The 13,064-nt window shown below is 41.8% G+C and overlaps 1 protein-coding gene across 3 annotated transcripts in view; it reads right to left on the bottom strand.

Annotated features, from left to right (window-relative positions):
• The window catches only part of dennd2c (DENN/MADD domain containing 2C), a 78,668-nt gene that overhangs the window by 41,070 nt on the left and 24,534 nt on the right, over nt 1–13,064 (bottom strand). For 2 of the 3 annotated variants that reach the window (XM_084333334.1, XM_084333333.1), the window contains exons 6-11: nt 11,868–11,946; nt 11,471–11,515; nt 9,106–9,299; nt 8,025–8,134; nt 7,224–7,293; nt 2,782–2,859 (exon numbers count right to left, since the gene is read on the bottom strand). In XM_084333334.1, coding sequence (XP_084189460.1) covers nt 2,782–2,859; nt 7,224–7,293; nt 8,025–8,134; nt 9,106–9,299; nt 11,471–11,515; nt 11,868–11,946 — 576 coding nt within the window. The remainder of the gene's footprint in view (nt 1–2,781; nt 2,860–7,223; nt 7,294–8,024; nt 8,135–9,105; nt 9,300–11,470; nt 11,516–11,867; nt 11,947–13,064) is intronic. The other variant, XM_084333335.1, reaches the window with a different exon arrangement.

The following is a 13,064-nucleotide window of genomic DNA, read 5'->3' on the forward strand; positions in this document are numbered from 1 at the left end:
AGGCCTGATATTCTATATTCATATTTAAAATTGCATGTGTCCGGATGGCAAAATCATCTGCCCTTTAATCATTTGCTTAGATTATTAGTACACTTGCTCTCAAGAAGGTGCTGAATGAGATCAGTGGCAATTTCTCACGTCTGGTCAATGTTAGCATGGTGTTATTCACTGTCAAAGATGGAAAAACATTAAATTGGTTCATTACAATTTACTCAAGCATAGTAACAGACATAATATATCTGACACTGAGAATACATTCCCTGAGGTCCATAGATGTCCCTAGATACCAAGAACATGCAAATGGACCTTGTAGAAGTGGATCAATTTTCCATTTACTTTGGTATGTACTTTTAGGTGATTTTTCTGAAAATATGGCTAGGGCTTAACTCATTGACCGCCAGGAATTAGCCGGAGCCTGCATAGCACTGCCACGCCCTAAAAGATAGGAGTGCCTCACCTTGTTTGTAGAGCTATAACTATATTCTATATTATAGCTATGGATACAATACTATGGCCCATTTGACATCACCCATCTATCGTTCAATATGTGAAAAAGAATAATTTTTTCCATCCATGCGTTTCCATGTTATACCGTGGTGAATATAAGTATGGTTTTAGAGCAGTCTGGGGTAATTCCCGAAATGCTGACTTATAGCCTTATACATCAATTCTACTATAGACGTTGCCGTTTCTTGCCTGTACACGCTACTATTCCCAAATCACATAGTCATAGGTATTATGTTTCATCATGAATGCATGAATGTTTCTGATTATTTGATTGTCAGTAACGGCATTCGTATTGAACACTAAAAACGCTTATCAGCCCGATCGGTATAAAAGCATTGCAGGACCAAGCTAAAATGTACGTCAGATAGTCCTTACCTGTGATGGGGAGTATTCCAAAAATAATATTCCAATAGTTTGATCGCCATCTAGTACATCCGATGTCCATTTGGTCCACGGCATAACCCACCACAACATATGGATTGGGGATATTTGACGCGCTTCAATGGAACCGGGAGAACCGCTCCACTCGGCCGACAAGAAAAAGTGAGACCGGAGACATTTGGCCATTACACAGGCCAAGATACAAGGTTACAAAGGGTGCTCGATACCGCCGTCTAGCGGCCGGTATTGTACTTTGGCGATCTCAGACTCATTCCCTATGGTAACACCAAGGTCCCTTTTAATTGTATTTAACCTTTATTTATCCAGGCAAGCAATTAAGAACAAATTCTTATATAATACATAATGAATACAAATATAAAAAAAAAGGAAAAACGATCAAATAACGAGTATACTCGTTGTTGGCGTCCAAGTGTCGGCTCCCAATAACGAGTAAACTCGTTGTTGGTGGGGAATGAGTTAAGAGGTTAAGAATGAGTGATGTTCTTCATTCAGGGGAGCGCAGCTGAGAACACTTTGGCCATTTACGAACACCTATTTACGCGTTCAGGCATCCGGAAAGTTATCTTTCATAACTTTGTTTTTACAAACTACTTAGTTAGTTACGAAGATAGTTGATCATGAGGTCCAATCTGTCCAACCACCAATAGTCAATCTTTTATTTTTTAGATGATGAGCACCTCTAGGTTTGCCCTGAGTGGGAGGTTAAACTGTGGATACCAAACAAATAAGGTAAAGACTTTAAACCGTTAAACAGTAATCCAGAACAATTTTATTGCACTGTAAAGAAATTGAAACTGCACTATTTTACTCTGTCTATTCTATCTTACTCTTTTTCTTATTGTCTATTTTTAAAACTGAATCATACCATAAACAAGGTGCAATGTTGCAATGTTAGATCTTAATGTGAAAAACTGTGATTTTATATGTCTGCACTTTTTACTATGTGCTCATTTTATGCCTGTCTTCTTTTCGGTTGTGAAGCACTTTAAGGTGAAATTTCTGTATGAAAGGTGCTATACAAATAAAGTTTATTATTATTATTATTATTATTATTATTATTATTATTATTATTATTATTATTATTATTATTATTATTATTATTATTATTATGCACTGCCCCTAATGGCGGCCCACATGCATCGCACAGAGGCGACAGTGGCTCAGGAGGTAGAGCAGTCGTCTGGTAATCCAGAGGTTCCCGGTTCGATTCCCACTTCTCCCAGGCAGCTTGTCGATGTGTCCTTGAGCAAGACACTTAACCCCTAATTGCTCCTGGTGAGCAGGTTGGCACCTTGCATGGTTGCCTCTGCTATCGGTGTGTGAATGTGTGAGTGAAACGGGTAAAATGTGAGGAACAAATTGTAAAGCGCTTTGGATAAAAGCGCTATATAAATGCAGCCATTTACCATTTATTTACCATACCAGTAAGACAAGTTAGCTTTGCATCTATGACAATGTGTGTCGCACTAGTGTTGTGAGTTATGCGAGGCAGACATATAAACCTACTGTACAGGCAGCGTTGCATATGAATACACCTTTTGTCTGTGTCAATTCCACACCTACTGATACGTCTCTAGCCGACTGGAAAAATGGGTGGAACACAAAAGCACACCCATTGATTACTAAGGATTATTTCCTTGTTAGGTTGGACTCCACCTCAGTAAACAATAAGGCTTTACGTGGCGTTTCAACGCTGCAAGGAGGATTACCAGTGGATCTCACTGCCATTCTATTATTGTTTGACGGAACAGTTCCCTGCATGCAGGAACAGGAGAAGAAAGATCGTGACCCCTTGATACATGATGTCAATTCAAACACGTTTGTTAACCGGTTGTGTTAGAAATTACACTGGTTGATAACTGGTTGCGTTACCTTTGCGAACAGGTTGAAACAGCCGAGTCTGCTGACGATACAGTGGACCTCAGGAAGCCTCTTCCCTTTCCCACTGGGCTACAAGACAATAGTACAGGGTTTAAGTGGTCACGAAGCAGAAATCAACACTCATTTAATCCTATCAGACTAGGTTTCCTACTATACTTGTATGTTGTATTAATGCTCCCTAAGTCCCAGTCCACAGCACTGACTCACTGATAATGTAGCTCTGCAGGTCCAGCAGAAATTGGATGAATATTACAATGTATCAATACATTGATATGGATAGGATATGTCATTATCCCTTGTGCTGTGAATAATAATGCATAACCTTAAAAGGTAGAATCTGTAATGCTGTCAAACAGCAACCTCTAGGCAAAAGAATTCAAGAATTGTTCTTTGATAGGGAGGGGGGTTATAATCTGAGGGGAGAACACAATTTAAAGGTGCTAAACGTACACACTACCATGAGAAAACATTGCATCTCAATATGTGGAGTGAAACTGTGGAACAGTCTAAATGTGGTGCTAAAGCAATGTCCAAACATGAGACAATTCAAACTGATGTATAAGGAAATTATGTTCACAAGGTACAGGGATGAGGAAGGGACTTGATATTCACGGGTGTTTACATTTTTATTTTGTTTTCTATTTTATTTTATACATATATAGTTTTTGTTTTTTGTTTTGCATATATATATATATTTTTTTTTCTTTTCTTTTTTATGTTTAAAATAGTACACTCATTTGAGTAGTGGAAAAGGGGTAGGATTAAATAAGTGTATACTTCTTCCTACTCCTTTTCGAACATGCAGATTGAGTTGTTTTTCTTTTTTTTGTTATTGTTTGTTGTATTCATTGCATGTTCGAAATAAAGACTTAGTATAACAAAGCAGGATAGCCGGACCAGCACTCACAGGTTCAATGTTTTTTTAATTGGCAGCCTGAATCAAAGCAGACATGTTTCGGACTAATGTCCTTCTTCAGTGGTATGGCTAGCAAAATAAAGACTTCAAATCAAAAAATGTAAAATAAAAAAAAGCCCTGCTTGGGATTGCACTTTGTTAAAAAAATATATTTTGGTCTGATGTGCGGATTGGAGTTGAGTGGGAATGGGGTTGCTATTGCTGGCCACACCTCAGGGTCTGCCAAGTGAGGTCTGGAGAAATTCACAGTACACTATGTTACTAAACTCCAGACCAAAACAAAACAAGAAGAAATGTAAACAAAGTGCAACACCAAGCAGCGCTCTTTTGCATAGAAGTTGCAGCATTACAGATTCTACCTTTAATGTACTAGTATGACCAACTAATAACGTTAAGAGTAATCAGGACAATGAAATATGAGGGCTGCTCTCGCATGGTTTAGTTTAGTCCCACAAGGAACAGGATTTTGGAGAAAGAATTACATCTAATGATTCTTCTCAATCCACGTCTACGAAGCCAGAAAGAAGCCAAACAAGGGGAACGCAGCTCAGCCTCTGTTCTGCCAGGGTTGTGCAACAAGAGGCTCTGGCTAACATCTTGTTCTCCAACAGAGGAGGAGGAGGAGGGTTCTGACATCGGAGGAGCGAATGATGGAATTCCTTTAGCTCTCCGTCATCGATTTAGAGGGGCTTTTATGGTCTGTGATTCACAAGGACTGGTCCTCTGAGATGCTGAGTAAGCACTTGGCAGCCATGTCATCTTGCGTGCACACACACACACACACACACACACACACACACACACACACCTACACACACACACACACACACACACACACACACACACACACACACACACACACACACACACACACACACACACACACACACACACACACACACACAAACAGGTTTGGGAAAAGTACAAAAATAATATATATAAAGTAAAATTACTGGTGAAGAAACCCACTTGCAGATACTGTAAATAAAAAGGAAAAAGGGAAGAAAAAACTGAAAGTAAAGAGTAAAAGTTACTGTGTTACTTTTTTAATGTTTGGGGGCAGAGAGGTTGTTAAACATGCATTTCTTTTTTTTTATCCACTTTTTCTCCCATTTTCTATATTTTTCTCCCATCCCAATTTCATATCATCCAATTCAACCCTCCCCTGTCACGAACGCTGTTTCTTGCCTCCCACAAGCCGGCTGCAATGTGGACTAAGTCATACATAGCACAAGTCCCCTCCGGTACTTGAGGTAACAGCAGTCGCATCTTTTCACCTGCGCAGCTCGATCTCTCAGTGGCGAGGAGTAACGAGTGGGAGGCTCACGCTGCCCCCGACACTTCTTGATTCTACTGCGCAGGCACACCAACCGACCTGTAGGAGTCGCTGTCCACAACGCCCGATCCCCACCCATCAGTTTCCCACCCCCTAATACGGCCAATGTGTATTAGTATGAACGACCAGCTAAACTGAAAGCAATGTGGAGCGCTGGGCTCGAACAGGCGAGCCCAGCGTCTCCGCATTCGTTGCGAGCGCCTTGCCCACTACGCCACGTAGCCGCCCTAAACTTGCATTTCTTTTGGGATATATAAAGTTCAGATTTGGTTACTTTTAATTAAATAGATCTTTGCTAAATAAAGTGCATAAACGCAAGATTCAACGTGACCACGTTAGGGAGGCATTAGTGGCAGCTTCTGTGCCCAAAAACATTTAGTTTGGATTAATTCCACAGAAAGTGTCAACATTCACAGAGTGGATGGTTATGATTAGCCTATAGGCATGTTGTCCAATAGTTGGACATGCTGAGAAAAGCTGACTCTGGAGTGAGCAGTAGATTCTAGGCTACGATTGTTGCAAACAAACTTAAGGCTCCTGTGAGCATGTGGCTGCTTGAGGCTAAAGATGCTGGAAGCCTGGGTGTGATGTGCCTGTGGTGCGCCTAGTTGCTGTAGGGCAAGTTTACTACAAGTAATATCTAGGGTTGGGTACCAGACTCTGTACTTGAAAGGGTAGTGACCAAATTACATCGGTACAACAGAGTACCGTTTCACGCTAGATAAATCGGCACCAGATTTCAGTACCTTTACGTGTTTAGTATGAGAGTGTAATATACTAGACAAGAGGGAGCCTTTTCCATAATATATATATTACTGTCCCATCTCTTGGGTCTTTGGAAAGACCAGATGAGGTCAGAGGAGTTTGATAATATCTACTGAGGATGGCCAGATAATGTTGATCTTTAAACATTTTAAAACATCTGGATTTATTTATTATTATAAGACAATAATATTATTGTTTACGCTCTATGAAGCACTGTTGGTATTTGCACATGTTATGGCGTTATAACCCGTGCTGGACATCATAAAATAGACCAGGTTACATTTAACTTTTTGATTTGACTCTGAAACGGGGTTATTTGATCTGAGGGGGGTAACAAAAATAAAATGCCTAGCCCTGTTATTCACTAATGTTTCAGTGCGATGTGGCCAGGGAATCACATAATTTTTTTTTATTTTTTTTTTTAACTTCATTTTTTAGCGTTTATCGCTTTTTCTGGTCAAGCATGACCGACAGAAACAGGTTGAATAGGATGTAGAGTAGGGGAAGACACTCTGAGAAAATACGGCAGGTCCGGGAATCGAACTCGTGTACCCCAGATCCGTGACGAGCACGGTTGTCCCCGACGCCGAAATAGCGCCGAGATACGCGGTGAGCTACTGGAGCTCCCCATCACATAATTTTTTACAATCTATATTCAGCTTCATCCGAGTTGATGGGAATTCAGTAGGATTTAGCTCTTTGCTTCGTGGCTCGTCCATCTCCATGTCTTTACACTGATTCAAGAGGTTTATTCATCACATACATACACAAGACATATAGTGAAATGAAGGTGGCCATACCCGCTTCGATTGTGCAAAAAATACAAATAATAATAATAGAATAAAATATAATAGAAATAAAATAGACATGATAACAATAAAGATAAAATACAAGTCCTATGTACACTTTCTATACAGTTCTGCCCTATGTCACTATGCTATCCTAACTATACTATACAAAAACATCCAGTTATGTTTTGTTTTTTTCCTTTAAAGTGACCTTTTTCCTTTCCTTTAAAGTGACCTCTTCTCATGTGATTAAAGTGACCTGTGGTGTGTTTGTGTGTGAGAGAGTGCAGATGTGTGGTGTGTGTGTCCATGTGTGCTTGTGTGTGTAGAGATCAGTGTTCAATGTACTGATGGATAGCTTGATTTAGGACCAGCTTTTTCATCTCCTCACTGCTATTTGACCAGATTGACATGCTGCAATTTATCGACTGGCGTAAAAGCGTATGGAAAGCCTACACATTTTTACTTTGTAATGAATGCAATTTAAAATACTTGAGTAAAAGTAAAATTTCCAGTACAATTACACAAAAAAGCTACTCGATTACAGTAACAAGAATCAATGTAATCAGTTACTTTCCACCCTTGCACATATACACACACACACACACACACAAACGTAGGCACTCACCAGAATCTTGCGACAGTAGCAGAACCAACGGCTGCCATCCTCTCCCGTTAGTACAAAAGAGAAGGTCTCGCTATAAACACAAGATTGAAACAACCACAGATTAGGTAGAGGGCACATATCGGTTCAACCGCGGGGTCCGATCCCTTCTAGGCTCTTTGGTCTCTGGGAGAACTGAAAGGTGGACACGTTCATTTTAGTAATCAGTGACTTGTTTGTTTACTTTATTCTGTTGGACTGCAGGTGACTGTGCTTCAAATGACCGCTTCACACTGGGCTTAAAGTATCTAGAAGGACATGTCAGTGACACTTGATCCGGGATTCAAACCCACGCAGTCACAAATACACCAGCGTTTCCCCTCGAGTCACTCAACAGCGGGAGACGACCACAGTACCAACATCACTACCAATGCAGGAGGGGAGAACATTTTTATATTGTCGCCAAGCTTCCCTAAAAACATCTGGCTTATGTTTAGAACCAGTGCCTTCATCAAAATCAATTAATTCTTCAACGGTTCAGTGTCACAGCTCGCGCTTGAACCAAGAAATGGTCCCAAAGCTGTGACCAAAACAAAAAGCAGATGTGGAGAGACCAAAAACCCAAGATTACCCGACCAAAAAGACTGACCGATGGGGAAACTCCCCGAGAACTTCATTGCAGTGGCTCGCTCTCACCACGGTGTTCCCGTCGTCAGAGTCATCGTCTTTGTGCTGGTGTGTGGACTTATTCGTGTATCCGTCTGGATAAAGCCAGCCGCTTACCGCTACGTTGACTGTTAGGGCTGGGAGTTGTTTCATGCTGACCTTGGCGTGTCCGCCGAGGGCCTCCACTCCTGGGGGTCGGGGAAGCAGAACTTGGGGATGGCCTTCAGACGGTCCTCTGCCTCTCTGGTGTGGCGGGACGACTTCTCGAACTGGAGAGGAGGGGGAGAGGAGAGGGAGAGAAGGGGGAGAGGAGGGGGGCTCCGTTTAATATCTATTACAAGAGCTTTGCACTGTGAGGCATCGTAAGGACAATACATGTATGACATTCTGTTAAAGTAGGAGTTTCTCTTGTTACAATGCAGCTTAAAAAGGCCCTATCCGGAATTGTTTGACCATATAAACGATGGGTTGTTTTCGTATACATTCTAAAATAATTTGTTTTGGAGAGGGAAAATGTGCTATTTGGAACTCTCCACCATACATCTAAATATAGGTCTGTTTTATTCCAATGTTTACAACCAATGTAAACAAACAAAATGCAGCAAATACAGTTTAAGACTCATATTTCTCTGTTGTCTACCAGTCTGTGTATCAAGAGTCAAATGTCTCCTATTTCTGATCTTCTGTTGGTGGGGCTACTCATTTGTTTACATTTGGATCACTGATTGGGCCTTTCAGTCCCTGTAGTCATCCACAATACAATTACTCAGGGGAAACTTAGCCTTGTAGTAAATAGTTCAAACAAAGTCAGATCATATTCCTTATGTACTATAACTACAATAATCCACTCATGACGCACATCTTCTTATGTGCCCAAGATGTCCTAGAACACATTGTGCAGCATGTATTAAAATGTTAAAAGATGATAACATTCACCTTCATAAGAAAATCCTTCATTTTATTTTAATCTGATTGCTTTAATCTTTACAAAATGAGTGAAATACTGCTTAAAAAAGGGGTTCCTCTCCACTGAAGTCAAACACAATTAAATTAAGTCTGGACCTAACACCTGTACCTACTTTGCACACTAAAATACAACACTTATCCTCATCCTTAGGGCACAGGGACTTTTAGTATTAATTCCACAGAGAATTATGAATATGAAGTACAATTTCCTTCTGGCTAGGAGAGATAAAGAGAAAGGAGAGAGAGAAAAGGGGGGGGGGCACTGGCCTCTCACCATCTTGGGGAACTGTTGTGTGATCTCTGGGGAGTAGGTGTTTCCCGGGGAGCTCTTTCTCAGAGACACCACCACGAACAGCTGGAAGAGCTGCTGCTTCTGCAGTTGCAGTTGGATCAGGTCTCTCTCCAGGGTGCGGTAGCCCGGCCGCCGCTTCAACGTGGACTGGATGTACACCGAGCGCCTGGAGCCGGCTGGGGAGCCAATCAACGCAGTGGGAGGTTATGGCAAGGAGCTATGTACAATGACTTTATGATGTTTACCTTTTCACAGGCATAATACGCCTGTGTGTTATAACTCGTGGTCAGGCCTCCACCGAGCACATTACTTGCCCACTGGTGTGTATTTTTAATAAAAAAATCTTTTTTTATAGAAATAAAAACCATTTACCGGTAGTTAATTTTCACATATCAGTGCCTACATTCATCAAATAAAAATGTAATTGTCAAATAGCCTACTAAGGGTGTTATCAATACTTAGCCCGACAGCATTATAAACTTGACAGCAGAGCTATTTTATACAGGTAGGCTGAGGTAGCTTATGTTTCACTTTCACTTTGAGAGTAGATTTAACTTCACATGAAGGAGAAAGAAGGCACTAGAGGCGACATGACGATGACGGTTACACAACGATGGCAGAGGATTTGGAAATCTTTCAGATTTAAACCCTGCAGCAGCACGACTGGAGGAGCTCAAAGGACCAGTCCAGTCGACACTGTCAATCACACCATTCTGATTGATAAGCTAAAAGCAATTGGTTTTGATAGTCTATCAGTGAGCTGGATGCAGTTTCTCAGTTACAGTGGGTGACAATATTGTCACAAGGAAAGATGAAATTACATACCTAGGAGGCAAATCTTTCCTGTGACAAAATGGCATCCAATGTAATAAAAAAAAGTCAACCAACGAACTCGATTCTTGTACCGGATCTCCTCTCTGGTAAACAAGAATACCCTGAAGACTCTGGCAGGAGCGCTCATTCAACGGTACTACGACTATGCGTGCACCTCATGGTACCAAAGCACCTCAAAGGCGCTACAAACAAAATTACAAACATCTCAAAACAAACTTGTCAGACTACTGCTTGACCTTACTCCTAGAACCCACCTCACCCCTGCCCACTTTGACTACCTAGGATGGCTTAGAGTAGACGACAGAGTACAGCAACTTGCAATGGGCCTGGTCTACAAGATACACTATACGACTAAGGTACCTATGTACATGTCAAAATACTTCCCAAAGGTCAGTGAATACCACGATCACAACACCAGAGGGAGCTCCACAAATCATGTTAAACCCAGATTCGGCTCAAACAAGGGACTAAACACGTTTCGCAATTATGCCACATCAATGTGGAACGCCCTACCCAAAGCTGTAAAGGAATGTGAATCACTACCCACTTTCAAAACCACTCTCAAAGAACACCTACGGGAGATTGCAATTCGAAACTGGCCCCTGTAAATGTCCTAACCCAACCCCCTCCAATGTACAGTAAATTACCTAACCTAAGAATACACAAGACCCTCCTCTTGGAACCAAGTATGGTTTCGTCAATATTCCAATGTACAGTTTTGCTTGTACAGTTTCCCCCACCCACCCACCCCTCCTACCCAACCCCCCCACCCCACCCACCCAACCACCTCCAATGTACAGTCCCCCCACCCCACCTACCCAACCTCCTCCAATGTACAGTTTCTATGTCAAATGTATATACCGGTACTCTCTTTTTGTATCACAAACAGTACTGTATTTGCAAATCTGGTATGTCATAAATGTATAGATGTAGCAGTACTGTCTATCTGTATGTTGTGTATGTCATATATGTTATGATGAATTGAAAATGGGGGACCCTGATGTAAACAAGATGAAAGTCTTTCTCTGGTCTGCATCCCCTTAACAATTGTATGTATTGAGCTGTACTGTACCCATTCTGCAATCTGTTAATAAAGTTTTCAATCAATCAATCAATCCAGACCAGCAAAAGTATGTTTGTGCGATGCAAGGCAGCAGCTACATTGATCCGTCAGATAGAAAATGGTTGGTTTATTTTTTTATTAGAACCTACCATCAACTCTATCTGTCCAACAAATGGATACTAGTCATTGAAAATGTAAAAAAAATAGACATAGATGGACAGACACACTGGTTCAATGTAGCCACATAACGTTAAAGATCAAAGTAATCGCTCTACAGATATTGAGATATTGAGACAGATATTGAGATCTATCCATTGAGCTACACAGAGGGAATGGAACCCCTGACCCTGGCAGTGTTGGTGCTCCACCCGCTGAGCTACACAGGTCCACACATCCATAGAGCCGTCTCATAGCCAGGGACAGAACCACAGATCAACCCGCCAGTGGTACCTTTAGTGCCATCCTCAGGATCGCTCTCTGTCCCGCTGGTCTCCTCTGTGGACAGACAGAATTAGAGGAGGAAGAGATTCAGGGAGGGGTAGAGGAAGGAGGGGAAAAAAAGACGGATGAGACGGCGCAATCGGACGCAGACAGTCGCTCTCTTTGTTTGATAACTGGTGGCTGGCCGTACTGTAGCAGGCCTTGTGGGTATCATCAAAAGCAGGGGATTTCCACAGGCAGGCTTGAGTTAATCTTATTGCAAGCTGATGTGTGTAAGGTGTGAATTAGTGTGTGTGTGTGTGTGTGTGTGTGTGTGTGTGTGTGTGTGTGTGTGTGTGTGTGTGTGTGTGTGTGTGTGTGTGTGCGCGTGCGTGCGTGCGTGCGTGTGCGTGTGTGTGTGTCATACCTCTCGCTGAGCCTCCCTGGGTCTTCACCCGCTTCCTCCCTCGCTTGGCGTCAAAGATCATCTGAATCTTGTTGACATACTGTGTCAGCGAAAACACACACACGCACGCACACGCACACACAAAGAACCCCATTATTTTGGCAGCCAGGGAAAAGGTCATTACAGAATGAATAATGATGGCTACATAAAGTACATAATGATATTATACATTTCCAGGATTCTTTCCTAGTGCATTCCCGCATTCTCTCTTATTGCTTTGAAAGAACGCCGTCGCTGAATGCTTTACGCGAGTCACAAGTTATGATAGAACAGAGATACATGAGACAGATTAGTGAGATGGTGGGGAAACACTCGTCTCCTGCTCCTCAAGTCTCCTCGGTCCGAACCACATCGCTTTTGTGCAACAAAACAGAAGATATTTGTGTTTTCATTGGCCTGTCATGATGTCCCGGCTGTAGTCACTCTACAGGCCCAATCAGGGATCCCAACATAAACAAACGGGTAACCGCACCACCAGAAATAAGAATGAGGAACGGAGACGTGTTTTTTTATTCTCCGGCCGACCGACTAAGCCGGAAATACGAGGACTAGACATACAAGGTTTCGGCTGCTACTTTGCACGCATTAAATGGTAAATGGACTACATTTATATAGAGTTTTTATCCAAAGCGCTTTACAACTTTACAACCCACACAATCACACACCCGACGGCAGAGGCAGCCGTGCAAGGTGCAAAGGTTGCTCAAGGACACTTTGCTGGAATCAAACCGGGAACCTTTTCGACTACCAGGCGACCGCTCTACCCCCTGAGCCACTGTTGCCCCCCCATTATATACAGACTGTGAATTTTAGTGCTATTTAATCGTGTGCATAATTGTTTATGCTGCCACTTCGCCATACTGTGATTATTGTATGATAAGTACATTGTATTTTATTTTATAAGTATTGTTTTTGATGCTATTTTGATGTTATTACTCCTGTTTTGTTACTGGTGTTGCTGCTGCAGGTCGAGGAACCAGGGACAAGAAGGATCTCACTCTTCTGTGCTATAAAATTTATACAATGACGTGACTAATAACGATTTTAATCTGAATCTAAATACAAGTTTTTAAATGGATTTGTGTACATTGTTTACGTTGGTAATGTTTGTAGAAGCTCGTCATGATTGTATGTGAATTTACTCCACATGATATTGTC

Source organism: Notolepis coatsorum, assembly GCF_963971535.1.
Source record: "Notolepis coatsorum genome assembly, chromosome: 17".
Classification (NCBI taxonomy): Eukaryota; Metazoa; Chordata; class Actinopteri; order Aulopiformes; family Paralepididae; genus Notolepis; species Notolepis coatsorum.